This window comes from Penaeus vannamei, chromosome 7, assembly GCF_042767895.1.
Source record: "Penaeus vannamei isolate JL-2024 chromosome 7, ASM4276789v1, whole genome shotgun sequence".
Taxonomy (NCBI): Eukaryota; Metazoa; Arthropoda; class Malacostraca; order Decapoda; family Penaeidae; genus Penaeus; species Penaeus vannamei.
In genome coordinates, this window is record NC_091555.1 from 41,974,355 (window position 1) to 41,994,354 (window position 20,000).

Here is a 20,000-nt window from a genome sequence, read left to right on the forward strand (position 1 = left end):
TCGTAAAGCAGAAAGCAGAGAACTTCATATGCCTTTGATAAGAGCGATTTTTGGGTAGAGTTGCTGAGAATACGAAGCTTGTTTTAATCTGCATGATATCAGTCATATCCTTTGGTTGTCGTCTTGCTAACATGATTGCGTTTGTTGATAGTAACTCTAAATAGACTTCTAAGTACCATAGTTTTCCTCTCCTGAGTCTAAAATCGTGTACGGTAAGTAAGTAACGAGGTAATTAAGCGAGTACGTAAACAAACAGTATTTCAGTTATTCTCTTTTTTTTCCTTTTTTGCGGGGAGGGGGTGTTACAGCTTGGACTTTGGTCATTGCTGGGATTCGTTTTTGCATTATATTCAACAGCAGTGACAAGAATAAAAGGTAACAAAACAAAAATGAAAGAAGGGGCATTTGAAGCGATGCACTCCTATTCAGTGATAAGTCCGTCTGTTTTTTTGTTGTTGTCGAAGAGCACCGTTTGCCAAGCCGCTTTTCTGCCGCCGCCTGTGTCCTGGGCCGTGAGGGAAGTGGGCCACGGCCGGGAGTTATACTTATGAGGCTGGTGGAGGGATGGGGGAGGGCGGAAGGGGTGGAGGGGTGGTGGATGCTGGTTGAGGCTGGTTGGGAAGTAGGGAGGTAAGGGGAGGAAGTAGGAAGGTAGGCGGGAGGGAAGGGGAGAGGGAGAGTTGGGTGAAGCTGGGAAGGTAGGTGGGGAGGGAGTGGGTGTGGGAGGGAAGAAGGTGAAGAGTGATAGGGCGGTGGAGGTGGGGGAGGGAGGAAGGGAGGGGGGGGGGCTTTCAGGACGAGGCCAAGGTCAGGAGACGAAAGAAGAAAGCTTCTCCTTAAAGAAGTTCATGCGCCGTTCAGGTCGGGTATCTTTTTGCTCGTGGCCTCTCCTCCGTCCTCATGCCTCTTTTCCTTCCTTCCTCTCCTCTCCCGCCTGCATGCCTCTTCTCCGCTGTCTTCCTCATCCTCCCTTCCACTCGCAGTCCCTTTTCTTCGCTTCCTTCCTTTACTTATTTCCTCTTCTTGCTTCTTCTTCCGTTCGGGACAGTTTAATGTTGGTGTTATTGAAACATTCATTTGAACTCCATTTTAACATGGCCATTACACTGGTTGTTATCTCGTTTTACGTCCCAGAAAGACGGAAGTTGTTCGTCTCAAAAATCTCACAATCAGCTTTTCGTTTTAGGCTTGAATTTCTCCTTCTTTGATGATGACATTTATGATTATAATGGTTATGATGATGATAATGTCGAGTTTATTGTACTTATGATGACCAGAAAGAAGGTCGAGTTGGATTGGTGTCACTTGGAATGTCAACGACGTTATCTTGTTGAGATGGGAATGAATAAGGGAAAGTTGACAACGTTGACGCCGATGAGGACGTGCATCTGGGAGCGAATGACCCGCGAAAACAACGTGTTACGCGAGGACGCTGACTTTCCCGCGGGAGGAAGTTAATTTGATCGATCTTTTAATTTTTTTTATTTAGTTATTTATTTTTCCAATTAAGTCGTTTATTGGCTTAATTATCGTTTTGGGTCGTTATCTCATTTCAATTTTTCGGTCGCCTTATTGCTTTATTTTTTTTTCTAAATCGGTCATTATTTTGATTATTAATCAGTTTTATCTTTTCTATTCAGTCGAAATTTAATCAGTATGTTCGGCCGTTATATACGATCGTAATTATATTTTACTTTTTTGTAGCTGGTCTTTTATTTTCTATTTATGTATTTTCCACTGGGTAGCGGGAGGTGTAGCCATGGCGTGGGAAACCGCAGGGCGCCACGAGAGAAAATGTAAGGTGCGTTTTGTACGGGATTCGCTGGGTGCGCGGGACACGACTTTTTCTTTCTTTTTTGTAGTTTTTTCTTCCGAGTTGGGGTTCCATTCTTTCCTTCCTTCCTTCTTTCTCTGTGTCGTATTTCTTCCTTTATTTCTGTCGCTTTCCTCTCTCCCTTCTTCATTTTTCTTCCTTCCATCCTTCGCTTCTTCATTTTCTTCCATCCCTTCTTCTTTACCTCTACCCTTTCCCTTCCTTCTTTTCTCCACTCTTTCTCATCCTCTTCCTCCTGACATTTCGCTCCCTCCCTCTCTCTCTCCTTCCCTCCCTCCCTGCTTCCCGCCCTCCCTCTTTCCCTTCTTCCTTCCCTCCCTCCCTCTCCTTCCTTCCTTCCCTCCCTCCCTCCCTCCCTCCCTCCCTCCCCCCCTCCCTCCCTCCCTCCCTCCCTCTCTCCTTCCCTCCCTCCTTCCTTCCCTCCTTCCTTCCCTCCCTCCTTCCCTCCCTCCTTCCTTCCCTCCTTCCTTCCCTCCATCCGCGCACCACCCGCATCCATCCGTCACTCCAAGCCGTATTCATCCCTTGTGGGCGCGGCCTCCTTCGCATCCTCGGTGAATAGGCCAGCCAGCCCCCCCCCCCCCCCCCCCCCTTATCCCAGGCCAGTCAGCTCACACAGGGCCTCTTGCGCTGTCGCGGCTGATGGATGGACGGCGGCTCGAGTACCCCTTCTCTCTGTACTGTGGCGTCGCGTCGGCTTTTTGCTTTTTTTTCTCTCTAGTGTCCTCGTATTTTCATTATTTTTTATGTCCTTTTCGTTCACGGTATCCTTTCTCGTGTCCTCCGCATTTGCTTGCTCGTTTTCTTCTACTCCCAGTTGTCGTCATAATATCATCTTCGTTATCATCATCATCCTCGTTATCATCATCAATCATCACTTATCATATCATCATCATCATTAGCATCATCATTCTCATTAGCATCATCATTCTCATTAGCTTCATCATTCTCATTAGCATCATTATTCTCATTATCATCATCATTTTCATTATCATCATCAATCACCATTATCATTAGCAGCAGCATCGCCATTCCTTCCTTTCGCCTTTTCTTTCCCATTTACTTCGCCGCCTCCTCCTTTTCTTGTCATTTTGTTGTTAAACCCCTTTATCATTATTTTTTCTTGCCCATTCACCTTTGCCCCCCCCTTTCACTCGACGGAAGTCCTGTTGTGGCGGTCGTGTGATGTTGGGTTACTCGAGGCTTGCAGATTAGGGCACTTTCTCTGGCTTTTTTTCCTTTATTTCTCCTTTGGCCTCTCACACACACACCCTTCCCCTTTTCCCTCTTCCTCTCCTTTCTCATGCTCTTCCTGTCTCTTCCTCTTCCCCGTCTTTTCTTGCCCCGTCTCTCCTACCCCCCCCCCCCCTCTCTTTCGCTCCTTCGACTCTCTTTCACAGTAGGCGTGTCTTGGCAGGGAGACCTAACCCCAACAGTGTTGTGGCCCTCACCTTGTGTTGATGCCGCTCCCCCGTTCCCCTCCCCTCCTTTTCCCCTCTGTATACCTCGTGGCTTTTTGATGTCTTATGCGACCGACACACCTGTCAGACCGGGTTAGCGATCACGGTTTCTTTTCCGCGTACTTGTGGCGAAAGTATGATGCGCGTCCTCTGAGGATCAAGGGACCGAAAGGAGACTGATGTGAGGGTGGGTTCTCTGTGTTATTATGGGGTCAGTGGTGAAGCCTCTCGTAATTCAGTGTTTTATTTTGTGCTACTCGTGCTTTGGTATCGACAGTCTGGTTTTGATGACGCGAGAAAACGAGCCACCTTATCTCTGGGTTTGCAACATTTGGGATGTAGGTCATGTTTCGGGACTTGGTATTACGCTTGATTTGGTCGCCGCCGCAAACTCGTAACATGTGTCGGTGTTTCGCAGCTCAGGTTGGCTGTCATTCTGCGCCTGGTGACATGACCAATGACCTGGCCAGTGCCACGCCTCCCTGTTTCTACGGGGAGTTATAGTTGATTAAGTTTTGTGTTCAAGGGGGTCTTTGGTAGCGGCAGAAAGGAGGCACCCGCCGCGGCCACAGGCGATGATGGCGTTCGCGGAAAGACGCCGCCGCCGTCGCCACGGGAGGGAGGATGTCAAGACGTGACTAATGAGACAGTTGCTTCGTCTTCTTTGCAACGATCCTGAACTAATTAATATATCAAGGACCGGATGACGCGCGTCTGTTTATTTGTAGAGAGAGGAGGCGGGTGTGCACGAGTGTAGGTGGGCCGGATTGGGGCGTCCGGGGAGGTGGGGGCAAGTATATGGTCGGGCATGGGCTCAGAGTGAGGGGAAGGCTACCTACCTACCCAAGACAGGGCGCAGGTGTATCTCCGTATCCCTCTCCCTTCCCTACCCTAGCCCCTTCTCCTCCCTTACCCGCCCAACCCTTCCCTTCATCCCCCACATCCATCTCCCCCTCTGCCCCCACCCCCTCTCCCCTCGTTCACACGCGCTCTCCTGGCACCGTACCTTAAGATCTGCGCCCTAAGCCCGGCCTAGCCCGGCCCCCAAGCGTCTCGCTTTATACCTCAGCTCCCCTCGGCGCCCTCACTCTCCCCTCGGCGGTGCCTTCACTCACCAGGTCCATAGACGCGGCTTCGCTCGTACAGACCAAAGCGTTTGCAAAGGAAGAAGCTGCTACTCTGTCTCGTCAAGTCGGTCGCTCCAAGGGAGGTGACGCCAGAAGCGAAGGCGCGGAGTGTGTTTTCGAAATATTACTGTGCCATATAACTCGAGTTATCGGAGGCGGAATCGAGTTCTGTGCTGTGCAGCAGTTCTGTTTTCAGTAACCTTTGTCGATCGTGACATTTGCTTTCACCAACGAGATGTCTTTTCGTCGTCACTACGGGACGGGCAGCTACAGCTCTTCGCTCTTGTCGTCACCGCTGTCCAGCAGTTACGGTTCCAGGGGGCTCGGGGGGTACTCCTCGTACTCCCCCTCGACACATTCCTACTCCTCCTACGGCGGCGTAGGAGGATATTATGGCGCGAGCAAAAGCCGCCTGAACCGATCCGCGTCCCTGCCCCGTGACAGCCGTGGCAGCTCCGTCCCCCGCTACTCGAGCGCGTACACGAGGGCTAGCTCGCCATCGAGGGCGATCCGCTCCGCGTACTCCCGGGGCTCCTCGCCGACCCGGACGTCGCACTTGATTACGAACGGCCGCCTCAGCCGATTCGAGCAGGATTCCAGCGACTCGAGCAGTAGCGGTGTGGACTCGCCCAGCAATCCCGTTAGGAGGAGTAACTCCAATAAGAGTGAATATACGAGGAGCAGTTTGACGCCGTCATCGCTGGTGCCAAGAGCATACTCCAGGGACTATGGCACCGTCTATTCCAACACCAAGGGCTTCATCAGGTCCAGCCGGTCTAAGTCCGTGGGATCCACTTCCTCGCTCTCGTCAGGCTACGGCTCGAACTCAGGAGTAAGTCCGCTTTCTGGTGCGGTCCCTTCCAGTTGCCGCTCGCCGGGGCTGGGCCGGGGAGGGCAGCTCGGGTCAAGTCAAGAAATATTGTACAACTGAAGGTTTCCTCTTTGTTCAGTTTTATATGTAATCGACGTCATTGACATTTTGTATTGAGGAGAAATTCATTCATTGGTGCACAACTTCTAAATTGCAAAGAGGAAATCTTCTAAAACGCAGCCTTGACTATCCTTGTGAATGGAAGTTTATTATTTCATGGTATTATATGTACATTCTGGTAGTACGTTTTCGTGGTGCCAAGGTATGTGCGTTTTTTACACTGGGATTGCGGTTTGTTTCGAATATTTGTGCAGAAGGTTTCTGTGTATTTATTTCGACCTCAAATTCAGGTTTAGTAGTTTAGTTAGATCCTTAATTTAGATAAATTTAAAGAAATATTTTTTATATATTTTTTGTACCTGTTTATTTAGTCATATATGTTGTGTACCAAAGGGACGATATTACACACAAACCGACAGCCAAACCTGAAAATCGCAGACAGGAAATAAACGAGATAAGGAGATAGATAGATAGATAGAGGGGACCCCAAGTTGTCAGGCAGGTGTCACTGTAGGGTCGCAACGGCGCGGCTCGGTCTATGTATATCGCCCCGTCGTCTGCCTCACCTGCGCGCTATATATACTCATAAGTGTGTTTTTTTTATTTATATGTGATGATGCTCAGAAGTACCGAGTGCTGATTGCGGGCGGGCGGGCATAGTGGCGGAAACCTTTGCTGTTTTGTGGCTTATTTAGTGGCCGTGTTTGGTTTGTTTGTTTGTTTGTTTGTTTTCTTGTTTTTGTTTTCACCAACGTTTTTTTTTAGTACTTGTAGTTTCATGATTTTGATGATGAATGCGAAGGAATGAGATGTGAATGAAGAAAAGAGGAGGGAAAGTGGGTAAGGGGGAGAGCAAGAGATGAGAGACTTGATAAACATGAAGGAAAAAGGGAGGAAGGTACTAGAGGGAAGAAAGACGGATGAATGAAAGGTAGATCGGATGGAGAAAGAGAGAAAAGGGGAAAAAAGGAAAGAAAGAAGGGTTTTTATTTTGATCCGAGCGAGGGCGTTCTCCCGGCTGACGCTCGGGCTATGTAAAGCTATAAAGCCCGTTGTAAAAGCATAAGCAAGACTCTTGACACTCGCGAAGGAAGCCCGAACACGTAAACAGACGGGTGAAAACACACGATGACTAATGCCTACTTTCAAGGCTCTTTGCGGGCTATTTTTGCGTCGTTGAGTTCGCCTCTTTTTTTTTTTCGTTTTTTCTTTTTTTATTTATTATTTCACCCTTCGTCTTCCCCATTCCCTTGTCTTTGTTCGTCTTTCTTCTCCCTGCCGCCAGATCTATTTATTTCCCTCTATCTCTTTTCCCTCCTCTCACATTTCCCCCTCCCCTTCCCCTTCCCCTCCCCTCCCCCTCCCCTCCCCTTTCCTTCTCTTCCCATTCCCTATTCTTCTTTCATTTCCCCATTCCGCTCCCGCCGTCACTCCTGGCCTAATGCAAGCTCGCGTAGGTTTCGTCGGCGAAGGGGAGAGGGCGGAGAAACAAGAGCCCTTCCCACGCGATTTTTTTTTTTCTATAATTTCTTGTGGCATAACTGAGGCGTAGTATTCCCTCTCTCCGTCGGTGTTCGTCCGTGGGGGGGGGGGGGCATCGATGGGGAGGATGGGTTTCGAGTGTGTATTGGGCACGGTAGGTTTTGGATGGGTATGGGGGTAGGAGTAGAGTGGGTTTAGGTGGGTATGAGGGCAAGGTGGGTTTAGGTGGGTAGAAGGGCAGGGTGGATCTGGGGTGAGTGTAGAGCAGGGTGGACCTAGGTGGGCATATGGGATGGGTGGGTTTTGTATGGGCATAATGCAATCTGGGTTTCGTGTGGGTGTAGGGCAGTTTATTTTGGATGGGTATGGGTCATGATGGGTTTTGAGTGGGTATCCTTCCGGCTCCCGACCTTGTGTGCTTGTTCCGATGTGTTGGGTACGCAGCGGAGCACCTGTCCTGCGGGGGCGTGGCAGGTTCGTCCTCGTGGTTGCCAGTCCGTTAATGCATCGCTTTAAGGTTTTTCTCTTGCTTAGTATTTGCTAGAACCGTTCGGAGGAGAGAGTATTTTTACCCTCCATTTTACCTTTCATCTACTTAAACTCAGCCGGGAGTGCCCTTTTTAGCAGCATTTGCCTTCACGATGAATTTAGCAGTTTTGTGATTGTCTTTTCGAATCTTGTATTGATTATTGTCGCTATTTTTTGTCATTTTGAATCTTGTATTGATTATTGTCGCTATTTTTTTTATGTCATTTTGAATCTTGTATTGATTATTGTCGCTATTTTTTGAAATTGCAAAATGTAGCGCGGGTTGGTATAGCGTGTTCGTTTGGTGGGAGGTCCTGCAGGTGCTCGGAACTTGGCGTTGCGCAGCTCATTGGGCGTCCTTATGGGCGTGGAGGATGCCTCTCGCGGTCACGGTGCCCTTTGAAGTCGCCGCCCCGTCCCTGAAGGCGAGGCGCACGAGGCTTCTACAGCCTGCGAGGGACCCATCTGTTCGCGGCGGCGGAGGCTGTGTTTGACAGATCTCGCTCTCCTTTGTGCGACGGCGTTTGGACCAGCTTCAAGGCGCAGGTGGTGCGGGCGCTTCCTCCTTACGGGAAAGAGCTCGGCTCGGGCCCGTCTTCACTCTGAGGGAGGAGGGAGTGGGACTGAATGTGTGTTTGTATTTGTTTGCTAATTCATCGGCGGAAGTTGCACAGGTGGTCTGGGCAAAGCATTTTTTGTTTTGTTAGCATGCATGTATTTATCCGCGTGTTCTGTTCTCATCTAATTTCTCATCCAGCTCTTCGGTCAGTGCAGCTGGAAGCTTTGGCCGCTAGCTGTGCGTATGGCGATTGCCCAAATCTGTTGGTCCAATTGATTTTTTCACGTGTATCTTGCTTCCAAGATATGAAGTATCCGAGAGACTTGGGCTTTAATTATAGGTCTAGAACAGGAACGCGGGCGTGGGCGGGAGCGGGGGCGGGGCCAAAGTAGGGAGAAGAGAGCGCCCCATGGAGTGCCCGTATCTCGTGGTGACGTCACGCGCGGTGCGGGTACCACCTGCCAACACCACCTCGGGGATGTTTGTTTAGTCAGCTGGCTTGTGTGTGTTTTCGGTTGGGTTTAGGAATATAGAAGTTTCTGGCGCTTAATCCACAAATAGTTAATGTGGAATTGCCCATGATTCTGCGGCCGCCGACTCAATTAAAGGGCCGGTGTTTCCGCTAACCGCTGTTGACTTTTGGGGAAATGGGGCCTAATTTGTTTATTTTTGTCTTGTTTTTTCTCTGTCCATGTTTTTTTTCTCATGCGAGGGAGGGAGGGGGTGACGGTAGTCGATGAAGTTTTTCTTCCTTTGAGGATTAGAAGATTGTTTTTCCTTTTCTCTCTCTCATTAACTTCAAAGGTTTTGTTGATCAAGAGGTGTAAGTTTTATTGGTTCTTAGAGTGTGGGTAATGATAGAATGTAGTCATTGAATATGTTCATATATAGATCATATTACTCTGATTTTATTTGAGAATTCCTTGTAATTTTTTGCCCTGTGAACGTATTCATTATCATTTATACATTTTCCACACATTCCAAAGGTTTTCATCCTTTTAGGTACGTGGGAACAAGGTAGATATGAATTACAGAGTGGGAAAATGGCCAAGATGAAGGTGTCGCGCAAAATCATATTTGCGAAAAGAGACCCACTTCCATCATATCTTTTTCTCATTAAAAAAATGTATCTGTTTTATTTTTAACTTGATGTGGTTCCAAGGTCAAAAACCCAGATATAGATTGTTCACAAGTGTGTGTTGAACGTTGATGTATAAATAGAATTTTTTTGTATGTGTACTAACTGTCAAGCTTAATGTAACTTGTGTTATACTGGCAATGTTAAGTGTTTTTTAGCGGCGTGGGATCTCGGGGCCCTCTTTGTGGGTGACGTTGAACGAGTTGTCGATGTTTTGACTTGCTTGCGTTCGTTAAGCTGTTTATGGTACATATTTCTAAACGCCTTTTATTGATCGATAGGTAGAGGGGTGTGCAGGTAAATGTAGTTGTACGTATACAGTAGATTGTGAGTAATAGATTATATGTTATACTTTTCATTGGTCATGAGCGTTTTGCTTAGCTATTCCAAAGGAGTTTGTTTGAAGATTATATTGCAAGAGCAAGGAAGGTGTAAGGGTCCCCACGACGGTGTGGAAGTGGGTGTCAGGGTGGAGAAGGTTGACGCAGGTGCATGTTTCTGCCACCTGTGGTTTCGTTCGGCGCAAAGGGCGGCGGCGGGGGAGGGAGGGGAGGGATCACAGTTGCACTATGGTTTTGGGTGTGATGATAGTAATTTCTCTCTTTCTCTCATGTGTGTGTGTGTGTGTGTGTGTGTGTGTGTGTCTGTCTGTCTGTCTGTCTTGTGTGTCTGTATGTATGTGTGTGGATGTCTGTGTGTTTGTGTGTGTCTGTTTGTATTAACTGTTTTGAATAAAAACAAGGGGGCAGATTCGATATCGAAGGAAACATATATGATGAAAATTCCCGGGCTACCGTTAACATTACATCGTAAGAGAATGTTGATAAGGATATTGTACATGGATAAATATAACAGAAGTTTTGGCTGATGTCTCATGAAGAAAAAAAAAGCTTTCCCTCGGTCTGTCGTATTTGAGTTCACTTCCGTAGTATTGTCTCAGTCTTCCCAAAATACTCGGGTGGGTTTAGCCTCTTTTTCACGAGGCATAATTGGTACAGTTTATTTATTCCATTTCATGTATTTTTAGAGAACTATGCCAGACATCTAATATAGACTATTGGATTATATTATTAATCCACTATGACACCAATGAATGTGACACGAGAACCGAAAGGGTGTCATATCTTCAAGTGTCGTAATGGAAGCGCGGGGGAGCTTGTCAGCTGTGATACGAAAAGTGACGTCAGCTATTAATAGGGGCGAATGTCAGGTGAATTAGAGCGGAGCATTGGTGTCTGTGTATTTATTTGCGTGTGTGTGCGTGTGCGTGTGTGTGTGTGTGTGTGTGTGTGTGTGTGTGTGTGTGTGTGTGTGTGTGTGTGTGTGTGTGTGTGTGTGTGTGTGTGTGTATGTGTGTGTGTGTGTATTTAGGGCTGGTTTGTGGGGTAGGTGGTGACCTTTTTTTTATCTTCCACATTTTTTTCCTCCTGACAGTTTTTTTTTTTTTTTTTTTTTTTTTAAACTAAGTTAGTAAAAAATGTGATAGGTGGATGAATCGCGAATGTCGGTTGATTTGTAAAAAATGGGTTTTAAGTTATCAACTACCTGAGCTAATTTGGTGCTAATGAAATATGTTACTAAGAAATTCTCCCCTAACACACACACACACACACACACACACACACACACTCACTCACTCACTCACTCACTCACTCACTCACTCACTCACTCACTCACTCACTCACTCACTCACTCACTCACTCACTCACTCACTCTCTCTCTCTCTCTCTCTCTCTCTCTCTCTCTCTCTCTCTCTCTCTCTCTCTCTCTCTCTCTCTCTCATATTTTCTCTTTCTTTCAGTTTCTCTCATTCTCTCTTTCTCTCTCTCTTTCTCTCTTTCACTCCCTAGCGCAGATTTTCTTGCTGATTCTCTCTTCAAAGGGATTCTTGCCGTCTTTCTCCCTGTCTCCCGTCTCCCCGCCGTGATCCCCCACTTTATTCCGTGTTCTCCTTTCCGCAGCATGTGTTTCAATTCATACATAACTCCCTTGATGTTCCTTCCTCGTTCTCGGGGGAGGGGGAGGGGGAGGGGGAGGAGGGCTACGGGAGAGAGGGGGAAAGAGATAAGGTGAGGGCGGGGAGAGGGAGAGGGGGAGGGTTAGAGAGGTTGGGGTTACGAGAAGAAGGGGGGAAGGGGAGGGGGGGGAGGGGGCGAAGGAGGGTGGCATGAGCGGTTGTACTTCCTTGTCTCATGTATTTTTACCTGTTGATGGCCTAGTTGGCTGTTTGTTTCAAAGGGCGAGCGTGAGGGATGGGCGTTGGGAGAAGAGGTAGCGGTAGGGGCGTGGGTAAGAGGTTGCGGTAGGGGCAGGGTAGGGGCTTGTGGAAGGGGTATGTGGTAGGGACAGGGGCGGCTCGTATCACTAGTAGAGGGGGGGGGAATGGGCGGAGAGGAGAGGAAAGGAGAGGGAGAGGAAGAGGAAGAGGAAGAGGAAAGGAGAGGAGAGGAGCTGGTTCCCCTGCCGCGCGCCGCTGCCTGTGTGACACGACGGATATGTCTGCTTGATTCCCGCTCGCGTCCCGTGGCCGGAATGACCCCAGAGTTCTTATATTTTTGTTCGTTGTTTCCTTTACTTTCGTCCGTTAGTTTTCGAAGAGGGTGTGTTTCGGTTTTTTTGTTATCTTTGCGGTGTATTTTTTTTCTCTTTTAGAATTGTAATGGTTTTCTTGTTGCTGGTGTCACTAGTTTGTTTTTGTTTATGATATGGTCGTGTTGGTTGTTTTGTGATTGTACTTGCTATTTTCTGTGTTAAAGCGAGGTGTTGTATTTTTTTGCTTAATGTAATCATCTTTCTCTATTTCCTCCCCTCCCCTCCTGCCCTTCCTCTCCTCTCCTGCCTTCCATCCCCCTCCCCTTCCCCTCCTCTCCTGCCCTCCCTTTCCCCCCTGCCCTTCCCCTCCTCTCCTGCCCTCCCTTTCCCCCCTGCCCTTCCGCTCCTTCACCCCTCCTGTTATTCCCTTCCCTTCCCTCCCTCTCCTCCCCTTCCCTCCCTCTCCTGCCCTTCCCCCCTTCTCCTGCCCTTCCCCCTTCTCCCCGTAAGCCTATCAATCCCCTTTATTCTACTCTCATCACTAACCCATTACTAAGTTGCGAAGGCGCACAGTTGCCCAAGACCATGCGTGCTGCAAGACTTCGCAAAAAGAAGTCCTAAGACGCAGGCGGTTATTGCAAGGCAGTTTTCGTGCAATTGTGTGGCTCTGCTTGAGGTCATAATGCCATTACACTGTTAACACTTGTCTGTAGGTATAAGTAAGCATGTCCTTTTGTATAATTAATTTTGCATTTCTCTTGTTTTTACAGGTAAGTGACGATTTGGCGGATGCTGTCCCCGGTATTGAGGTAACGCTCAGTGTGAGGAGTGCCTGTCTCTGTCCGTCTGTCTGGATGTGTGTCTATTTGTTTGTCTGTCTGGATGTGTGTCTGTCCTCCTGTCTGCCTGTGCTCGCGTGTGTGTGTTTTTGTCACATGTCAGCATATCTGAATTTCTGTATGTTGACATTATTTTCATGTTTCATCACTGTTTTTGACGACAACGCCAGAACACGGTAAGTCAGATCATATAATTATTGTAACGAAGCGACCCTTTCCTGGTTTTCCTCGTAAGGCACGGGGGAACTAGCCATAACATCGTATTCAATTCTAGAAGTTGTCATAGCAACTGACTTCAGTGCATTGGGACCTCTTTTATCGGTAACCCCGTTTGTCCCACTCGCATTATCATCAGGATACTCGATGCATTGTGTGCATGTGGGGTCTGTTTTAGCATGCAGCTGACGTCATTGTCTGCGTCTGCGAGCTAGATTGGCTTGCGTAAAAAAAGACAGCAGGTGTGGTTGCGTCGCGGCCAGACAGCAAGTGCGTTTTTTCTAAGGAGGATTATTGGTAACATGTGATGGGTTATCTCTAGAGAAATCAACGAGGTTAGATATTGTAAATTGTGAAGACTTTGTTGATGTATTTATTTCTTGTTTTATTTAGCCATGCACTCCCTTGAAGCGTTTTTGATAGGTATTCTGTAACGAGACGTTGAACAAAAAATTATTGTAGGTAGGATTTTAGTATGCACTGTCGAAGAATTTTATACAAGTGGTTTTACTCATCCAACTTGAAATTGAAGTAGAAGCAGGGATATGGAACTTATTAAGCCTGATCGTGACCGACACTCAGCTTAGACATGACTTTGCAATGCGAGCAGAAGCTTCTTTGCTGTAAGAGTTCTGCGCAATATACGTGCAACTGCAGCTCCTTACCAGCTCACGGAACGGATATGACGCCTTATCTGTCATTTCGTTGTTGGAGAGGGCATCTCTGGACGTTGACTTTGAAGCGTTTGCAGAGTTGAGGCACTAGTGTTTAGGCTTTTACAGAATTGGTTGTTTGGTATATCGGTAGTACTTTTGAATGTTTTTGAATTTGATTTTTTTTATTCCATGTGCCCAGCAAAGATGTGATTTTAGAATTGGCAAATCCAATAGATAGTTACAGAGTTCGAAGCAACGTACGCGAGAAAGTAATTTCACAATTCGCTTATTTTAACTTGAGATTTTAGTATTGACAACTTCTCGTAATATGGAGCGTGTCATTTCCAGCAGTTTTAGGTCAGCTTTGAACCCACAGCTGGCATACTCCCATGTTTGAACCATCTGGATCCGACGGCCGCTAAACGTAGACGCGTAAAACGAGATCTGCTTGCCATTTCGTTCCGACCTCGTTTCCGTCGGGTCTTCCTGGCGTCGGCGGACGGGCGCGATGCGAGACCACCGCGAGAGCTAACCCGTTCTCCTTGGCGAGTCGGCTCGGCATCTCCGCCACAGGTTTGGCACTGGCACCCTTCCCTTCAGTGCCTCCTCAGTCTCTCCCCTTTAGTCACCCTTCACGTAGGCGTTCAGTTCCTGCTTCAGTGCCACTTCAGTCTTACTTTCGAACTCCCCTCCTCAGTGGCTCCTCAGGCTCTCTTTGGTGCCCTGCTACCCCCCCCCCCCTTCAGTGTCTCCTCAGTGGTAGCGACGGCACACGGTTTACGGGATTGGCGGCGGAGATAACGTTTCAAGGAATCGTTTTGAATGTCGACAGAGAGACGGCTACTTTTCACAATACCTGTGGGATCAAAATAACTGATTTTCGTTTAACTTTTGCACATTTGAACATTAGCGATGGTATTTATTTGTACACTCGATGTCGAATATCGAACATCCCCCCCCCTTCGTGGCCTCTTATCATAAAATAAAGATAAAAAATGAAGATCAAAAAATGAACTCTGCCACATGGGAGTGAAAGTGGTATGAGAATGAGCCGCTGTTGCAAACGCTCATGCCTGCGCCTTGGCTGGGTTAAGGTCGTCGAGGTCAGAGGTCAGTGTAGGGAGGAAAGGGAGTGAGGAGGGGGGGGTGCGTGATTAGCTTAATTAGGCTTTTCTTGAATACTCTTTTGGTAAGAAGGTGGGGGTGGGGGTAGGGGTCGTGGTTCGTGGGGAAAGAGCTTGCTTTCAGGGAAGCTGTATCCGTCTATCAGTCTCTCTCTCTCATTCTCTCTCTCTCTCTCTCTCCCTCCCTCCCTTCCTCTCCCTCCCTCCCTTCCTCCCTCCCTTCCTCTCCCTCCCTTCTTCATCTCTCCCTCTACATCACTCTCCCTCTTCCTCTCCCACTCTCTCCCTCTTTCTATCTATTCATCTATTTTTCTACTTCTCTCTCCCTCGTCCATCTCCCTCCCCCACCTCCTCCCCTCTTCCCCCCTCCTCTTCCCCCCTCTCTCTTTTCTTTATCACCATAGCTCTCTCCTCATTCTCTACCTATCTCTTCATCCATCTCTGTCTCCATCTCTTCCTTCTTCCTTGCGTTTTCTCTTTTAATCTCCCCTCCGGTAACCATATCGTTTCACCTTCCACCTTCCTGCCATTCACCCCCCCCCTCCCCCCCATCAGCAGGGCGTCACGTGACAGGAATCGCGGCCCACATCCGGCCTGGCTCTCGGGCGGATGTGCAGTCGATACATTTCGCGCATTTTGCCTTGCGGGATGTCTGGAAGGGTGATGGGAGCATGCTTTGCCGGCTGGATTTTCGCCTTTAAGCGACGTTGGCAAACCCATCTTTCCCGTTTTTTTAGCTTGTCTTTTCTCGGCTTTTTTTTCTTTCTTTCTTTCATTTTGGTCTAATTCCTTTTCACTGTATTTATTTATTCCTGATTTATAACGTGTATCCTTTTTTTATCCTCTTCATTCATACATTTTCTTAGTTCTGACACTTCCTCCCAACCTCTGTTCGTTCCTCCCTGCCTCCGTTCTTTTTTTTCCTTCTCTCCTTCCGTTCCTCTCTGCTTTCATCCCTTCCTTCTCTCCTCCACCTCCCATTTTTCCTCCTCCCTTCTCTTTATTTCCTCTATCCCTCCTCCTCCCTTCTCTTTATTTCCTCTATCCCCCCTCCTCCCTTCTTTCCTCCTCCCTTCTCTTTATTTCCTCTATCCCTCCTCCCTTCTCTTTATTTCCTCTATCCCTCCTCCTCCCTTCTCTTTATTTCCTCTACCGCTCCTCCTCCCTTCTCTTTATTTCCTCTATCCCTCCCCCTCCCTTCTTTCCTCCTCCCTTCTCTTTATTTCCTCTATCCCTCCTCCTCCCTTCTCTTTATTTCCTCTATCCCTTCTCCTCCCTTCTCTTTATTTCCTCTATCCCTCCTCCTCCCTTCTCTTTATTTCCTCTATCCCTCCTCCTCCCTTCTTTCCTGCTCCCTTCTCTTTATTTCCTCTATCCCTCCTCCTCCCTTCTCTTTATTTCCTCTATCCCTCCTCCTCTCTTCTTTCCTGCTCCCTTCTCTTTATTTCCTCTACCGCTTCTCCTCCCTTCTCTTTATTTCCTCTATCCCTCCTCCTCCCTTCTTTCCTCCTCCCTTCTCTTTATTTCCTCTATCCCTCCCCCTCCCTTCTTTCCTCCTCCCTTCTCTTTATTTCCTCTATCCCTCCCCCTCCCTTCTTTCCGCCTCCCTTCTCTTTATTTCCTCTATCCCTCCTCCTCCCTTCTTTCCTCCTTCCCCTCCATCCCTTCCTATTCCCTTTTCCCTCTCCTCCCAGACTCGCTTCCATTGCCTTTCCTTCCCTCCCTTATTTACCTCTGGCTTAGTCGCGAACTTTCATTAGCTTCGGGGAAACGTGTAATAGTAAGACCCTCTTAAATTCTGCATTTATGAAAGTGGTTTGGCGTTCTTTGTGGGGAAGATATTGGACTTTCGTTATTGTTGTTGGTGCAGTAGTGGTATCATTGGTAACAGCGACAGCAGCTGTAGTAATGGTAGTAGCGGTAATAGTAGTAATAGTATTTGATTAACACCTTCATTGTTATTGGGAATATGATCATAACTTTACTATGGTCAGCTCTCCGGAAGTAAGTGGAATCGTGCAGCAGACGTCGCCAGGCCAAGCAGCTCGATGTATGGGAATAGGTACCAGGAAGGAAGACGACCAAGGGGGATGAGAAAGAGAGAGAGGATGCGTGAGAGAGCGGGTTTCGTCTTAAACGCGTCGCCAGCATCTTCAGTCGCGCCGTTACATAAATGTGGTCGCACGTGTCCTGTGGGATATCGGAGATCACTTTTAAGGTCGTCAGTCGTATGCCGTAGAAGGTGCTGTACGTGTTTTACATTCCTGTTCGCTAGGGGAGTGGTGGTGGATGGAGGATGGTGGGGGTTTGGGGTGGGGCGGTGGTTGGATCGGGGGGAGCAGGTTGTGCAATCTTTTGTTTTGTCGCTGGTGAGATATCTCGTGAGTGGTATGTGGTGTTGTGACTAACTTGTGTCCTTATCAAAGCTGTCCTTCTTCTTCTTCTTCTTCTTCTTCTTCTTCTTCTTCTTCTATTTTTCTTCTTCTTCCATTTCTTTCTTCTTCTTCCATTTCTTTTTATTCTAAACCTCCCTCATCTGCTTTTCCTTGCATATTTCTCATTTTTTTTTCTCCATCTTCCCCTTTCCATCCTCCTCCTCCTCCTCCTCCTCCTCCTCCTCCTCCTCCTCCTCATCTTCCTCTCTCTTAGTTGTCGAGCCTTGTTGCCAGGACGAAAAAAAAGAGCATCGAGAGCCTTTTCCATTCCAACCAAGGCACGAGGAATTTCATAAAGCCTCAAGTTCTGGGTTGGACGTCGAACGCGCGCGCACTCACCCGCGGATGCCGTAGGTGCGGTCGGCCCTTGGAATCTCGCGGTGTCTTGCCCCTTATGAGCGATGGCCGCGCGGTGGAAGGTCGTGTGTGTGTGTGTGTGTGTCGGGGGCGCTTGTTGTTTGTCCCCCGAGCGAGTTGCATGTCGCCGCTGTCGGTGGGGAAGGGGCGGGGCGGGCGGGGGCTTTGTGGCGGTGGGCGTGGGGGGGACGGGGGGAGGGGGAGAGAGGGGGAGGGGGGCACTGTCGGCTGCTCTGCTTTCAAGCCTCGAATGCGACACTCTCTTGCGTCGGCGATTACGGGTTTGCGCTGTGGTCGATGGGGAGGGGTTAGGGAGGGGGGGGTGAAGAAGTCAAGGTCATTGATTATGGTGGAGATCGAGTAGGGCTGTTTTGCATCTCTCTCTCTCTCTCTCTCTCTCTCTCTCTCTCTCTCTCTCTCTCTCTCTCTCTCTCTCTCTCTCTCTCTCTCTCTCTCTCCCTATCTATCTATCTATCTATCTATCTATCTATCTATCTATCTATCTATCTATCTATCTATCTATCTATCTATCTATCTCTCTCTCTCTCTCTCTCTCTCTCTCTCTCTCTCTCTCTCTCTCTCTCTCTCTCTCACTCTCTCTCACTCTCTCCCTCTCTCACTCTCACTCTCTCACTCTCTCACTCTTTCACTCTTTCACTCTTTCACTCTTTCACTCTTTCACTCTTTCACTCTTTCACTCTCTCACTCTTTCACTCTTTCACTCTCTCCCCTCCCTCCTCTCCTCTTCCCTCTCTCCTCTCCTCTCCCTCCTCTCCCTTCTCTCTTCTTCCCCCCTTCCTCCCTTCTCTCCATCTCCCTCGAACGTGACAGGCAACCAGTTTCCATCTTTATATGCCCCCTCCCTTTACGCCGCTATTTTAAATATATCACGAGTCTCAACTCCGCCATCGTCGTCATCATTGGCAGAAGAGGAAAGCGACGATTTTCCGAGCCTTCTTGGGGGAGGGGGTATGTGAGGGGTGGTACTTGTCAGGGTTTTTTTATTGTCTCCTCAGTGGAGCAATGAATACAACGGCTTGTTTGATGTTATTGGCGATATCTGCTTCCGTTTCGTGGGGGAAGGCGATACCATAATAAACCTGTTAGTTAGCATCGTCGTCGCCGTCGTCACCATCACCCTTTATGGTCACTGTTACGATATGACATTATTTCCTGTTAGCCTGACCGTGAGGGCCAGGTCCTCCTGCGTTCAGACGTGTATTTTGTGAAAACTGGTTGCATCTTCTCAGGGATCGTGTGTTATGTCTGTCTGTTGTGTCGGTGTTCATTGTGTGTGATGTCAGAAAAACGGGGTAGTGGGAGGGGGGTATATTAATGAACTTTTAGTGTGTAGTTGTGTTTATGTAGATATGCAGTGTTCGGTTTTTAGTGTGTATGCGCGCGCGCATGCATGCATGCATGTGCGTGTACCGCCCGTACACATGCAAGTGTAAGTGTGAGTTGTCTTGATCTAATTCCCGTGTTTCAGTTGCTAATTTTTCCCGACCAAGTTGTCTGGAAGTTCCAGGGCTGTGACTGCCCCGGCAGCTCTCAGGTGTAACTTGCGACAGCCTTCCTTGTGTTATTTCTACGTCTATTTTGCTTACAGTTTGCATTTGTGTATGTACGCGTTTGTGAACGTCTTATGTGCGTGAGCGATTGCGTGTGTGCGCGCTTTCGCGTGCTGGTGTGAGGCACTGTGAGGCTTTGTGTGTTTTGTTTGATTGTTTTGCGTAGAGCACGTGTGCATGACGAAACGGGGAGCCACGATGGTGATGTGATGAGGATGATGGTGATCGGAGTATGGTCGTCGATGGTGGAAAGGTAGGAGACGGTCGCGTGGTGTGTGCGTAGCATACCAAATACGGAAAGAGGGAGGTAAAGAGTGGGGGAGAGGGGGAGGGGCGGGAGAGGGCCTGGATACTACGACCTTGAGCAAAGCCCTCTGTCTTGGTGGCGTGTGTGTGTGAATATGTACGTATGTGCGTGCGCGTACGTGTACCTGCGGTTGCGTATGCTTATGCCTACGCTGTTTTTGCGTCGTGGCGCGGCGCATGCGAACGACTCGATGGTTGGGGCTCATCCTCGTGTGTTGATCACTCCCCTCGAGACGGATAAACATGGCTGGGATCGTGGCCGTCCTGTTTGTCGTTATGGAGTCAAGTTATTTATTTGCAAACGTTGGAAATATTGATTCGGCCAAAGTATCGAAGTGAAGGAAGACGTCGAGAAGGGTGCAGGCGTCGGCGAGCAGCAGGTGGAAGCCTCCTCACTCGGGCAGTGGCGGCGCGGGCGGTTACGGCTTCAATGTTACTAACCTCAGATGTGATTGTAAGGTGGATCGGGTGTCGCGGATCGGGTGTCCGACAGAATTACCGACCGGTGTTGGGGCGATAATATGAGTTTTTATGACACTCTTGCGTTCTGTTTCTTCTTTCTTTTTCCTCCCCCATCTCTCTCTCTCTCCTCGTCATCGTCCTCCTCCTCCTCCTCCTCCTCCTCCTCCTCCTCCTCCTCCTCCTCCTCCTATTCCTCTCCCCCCTCCCCCTCCTATTTTTCTTTAATTCCCCGTGTATCCTTACTCTCGTGCTCCCTCTCCCATCCGAAATCCCAGCCCCACGGGTCGACGTGCCGTGACCCTGCCTGCGAGACTCCCCAGAAGGCGGTCGCGGAGGGCGGTGGCTCGGGGAACAGGTGCGCTGTGCGGCGACTTAGCGGGAACTGCGGGCGAGTGTGCTACAGGGCGTGCACCCGCGTCCTGCTAGGGGGACCTCTGCTTCCC

General features: G+C 48.7%; 2 protein-coding genes across 5 annotated transcripts in view; both read left to right on the top strand.

Moving 5' to 3' along the window:
* Window positions 1-20,000, top strand: part of peb (pebbled) — a 902,421-nt gene that overhangs the window by 816,246 nt on the left and 66,175 nt on the right. The window lies entirely within an intron of this gene.
* Window positions 4,362-20,000, top strand: part of LOC138862246 (protein phosphatase 1 regulatory subunit 12B-like) — a 32,124-nt gene continuing 16,485 nt past the window's right edge. Inside the window, exon 1 of one of the 2 annotated variants that reach the window (XM_070123911.1) lies at window positions 4,362-5,253. In XM_070123911.1, the coding sequence (XP_069980012.1) occupies window positions 4,657-5,253 (597 nt within the window). In that variant the 5' untranslated portion in view covers window positions 4,362-4,656. The remainder of the gene's footprint in view (window positions 5,254-20,000) is intronic. The other variant, XM_070123912.1, reaches the window with a different exon arrangement.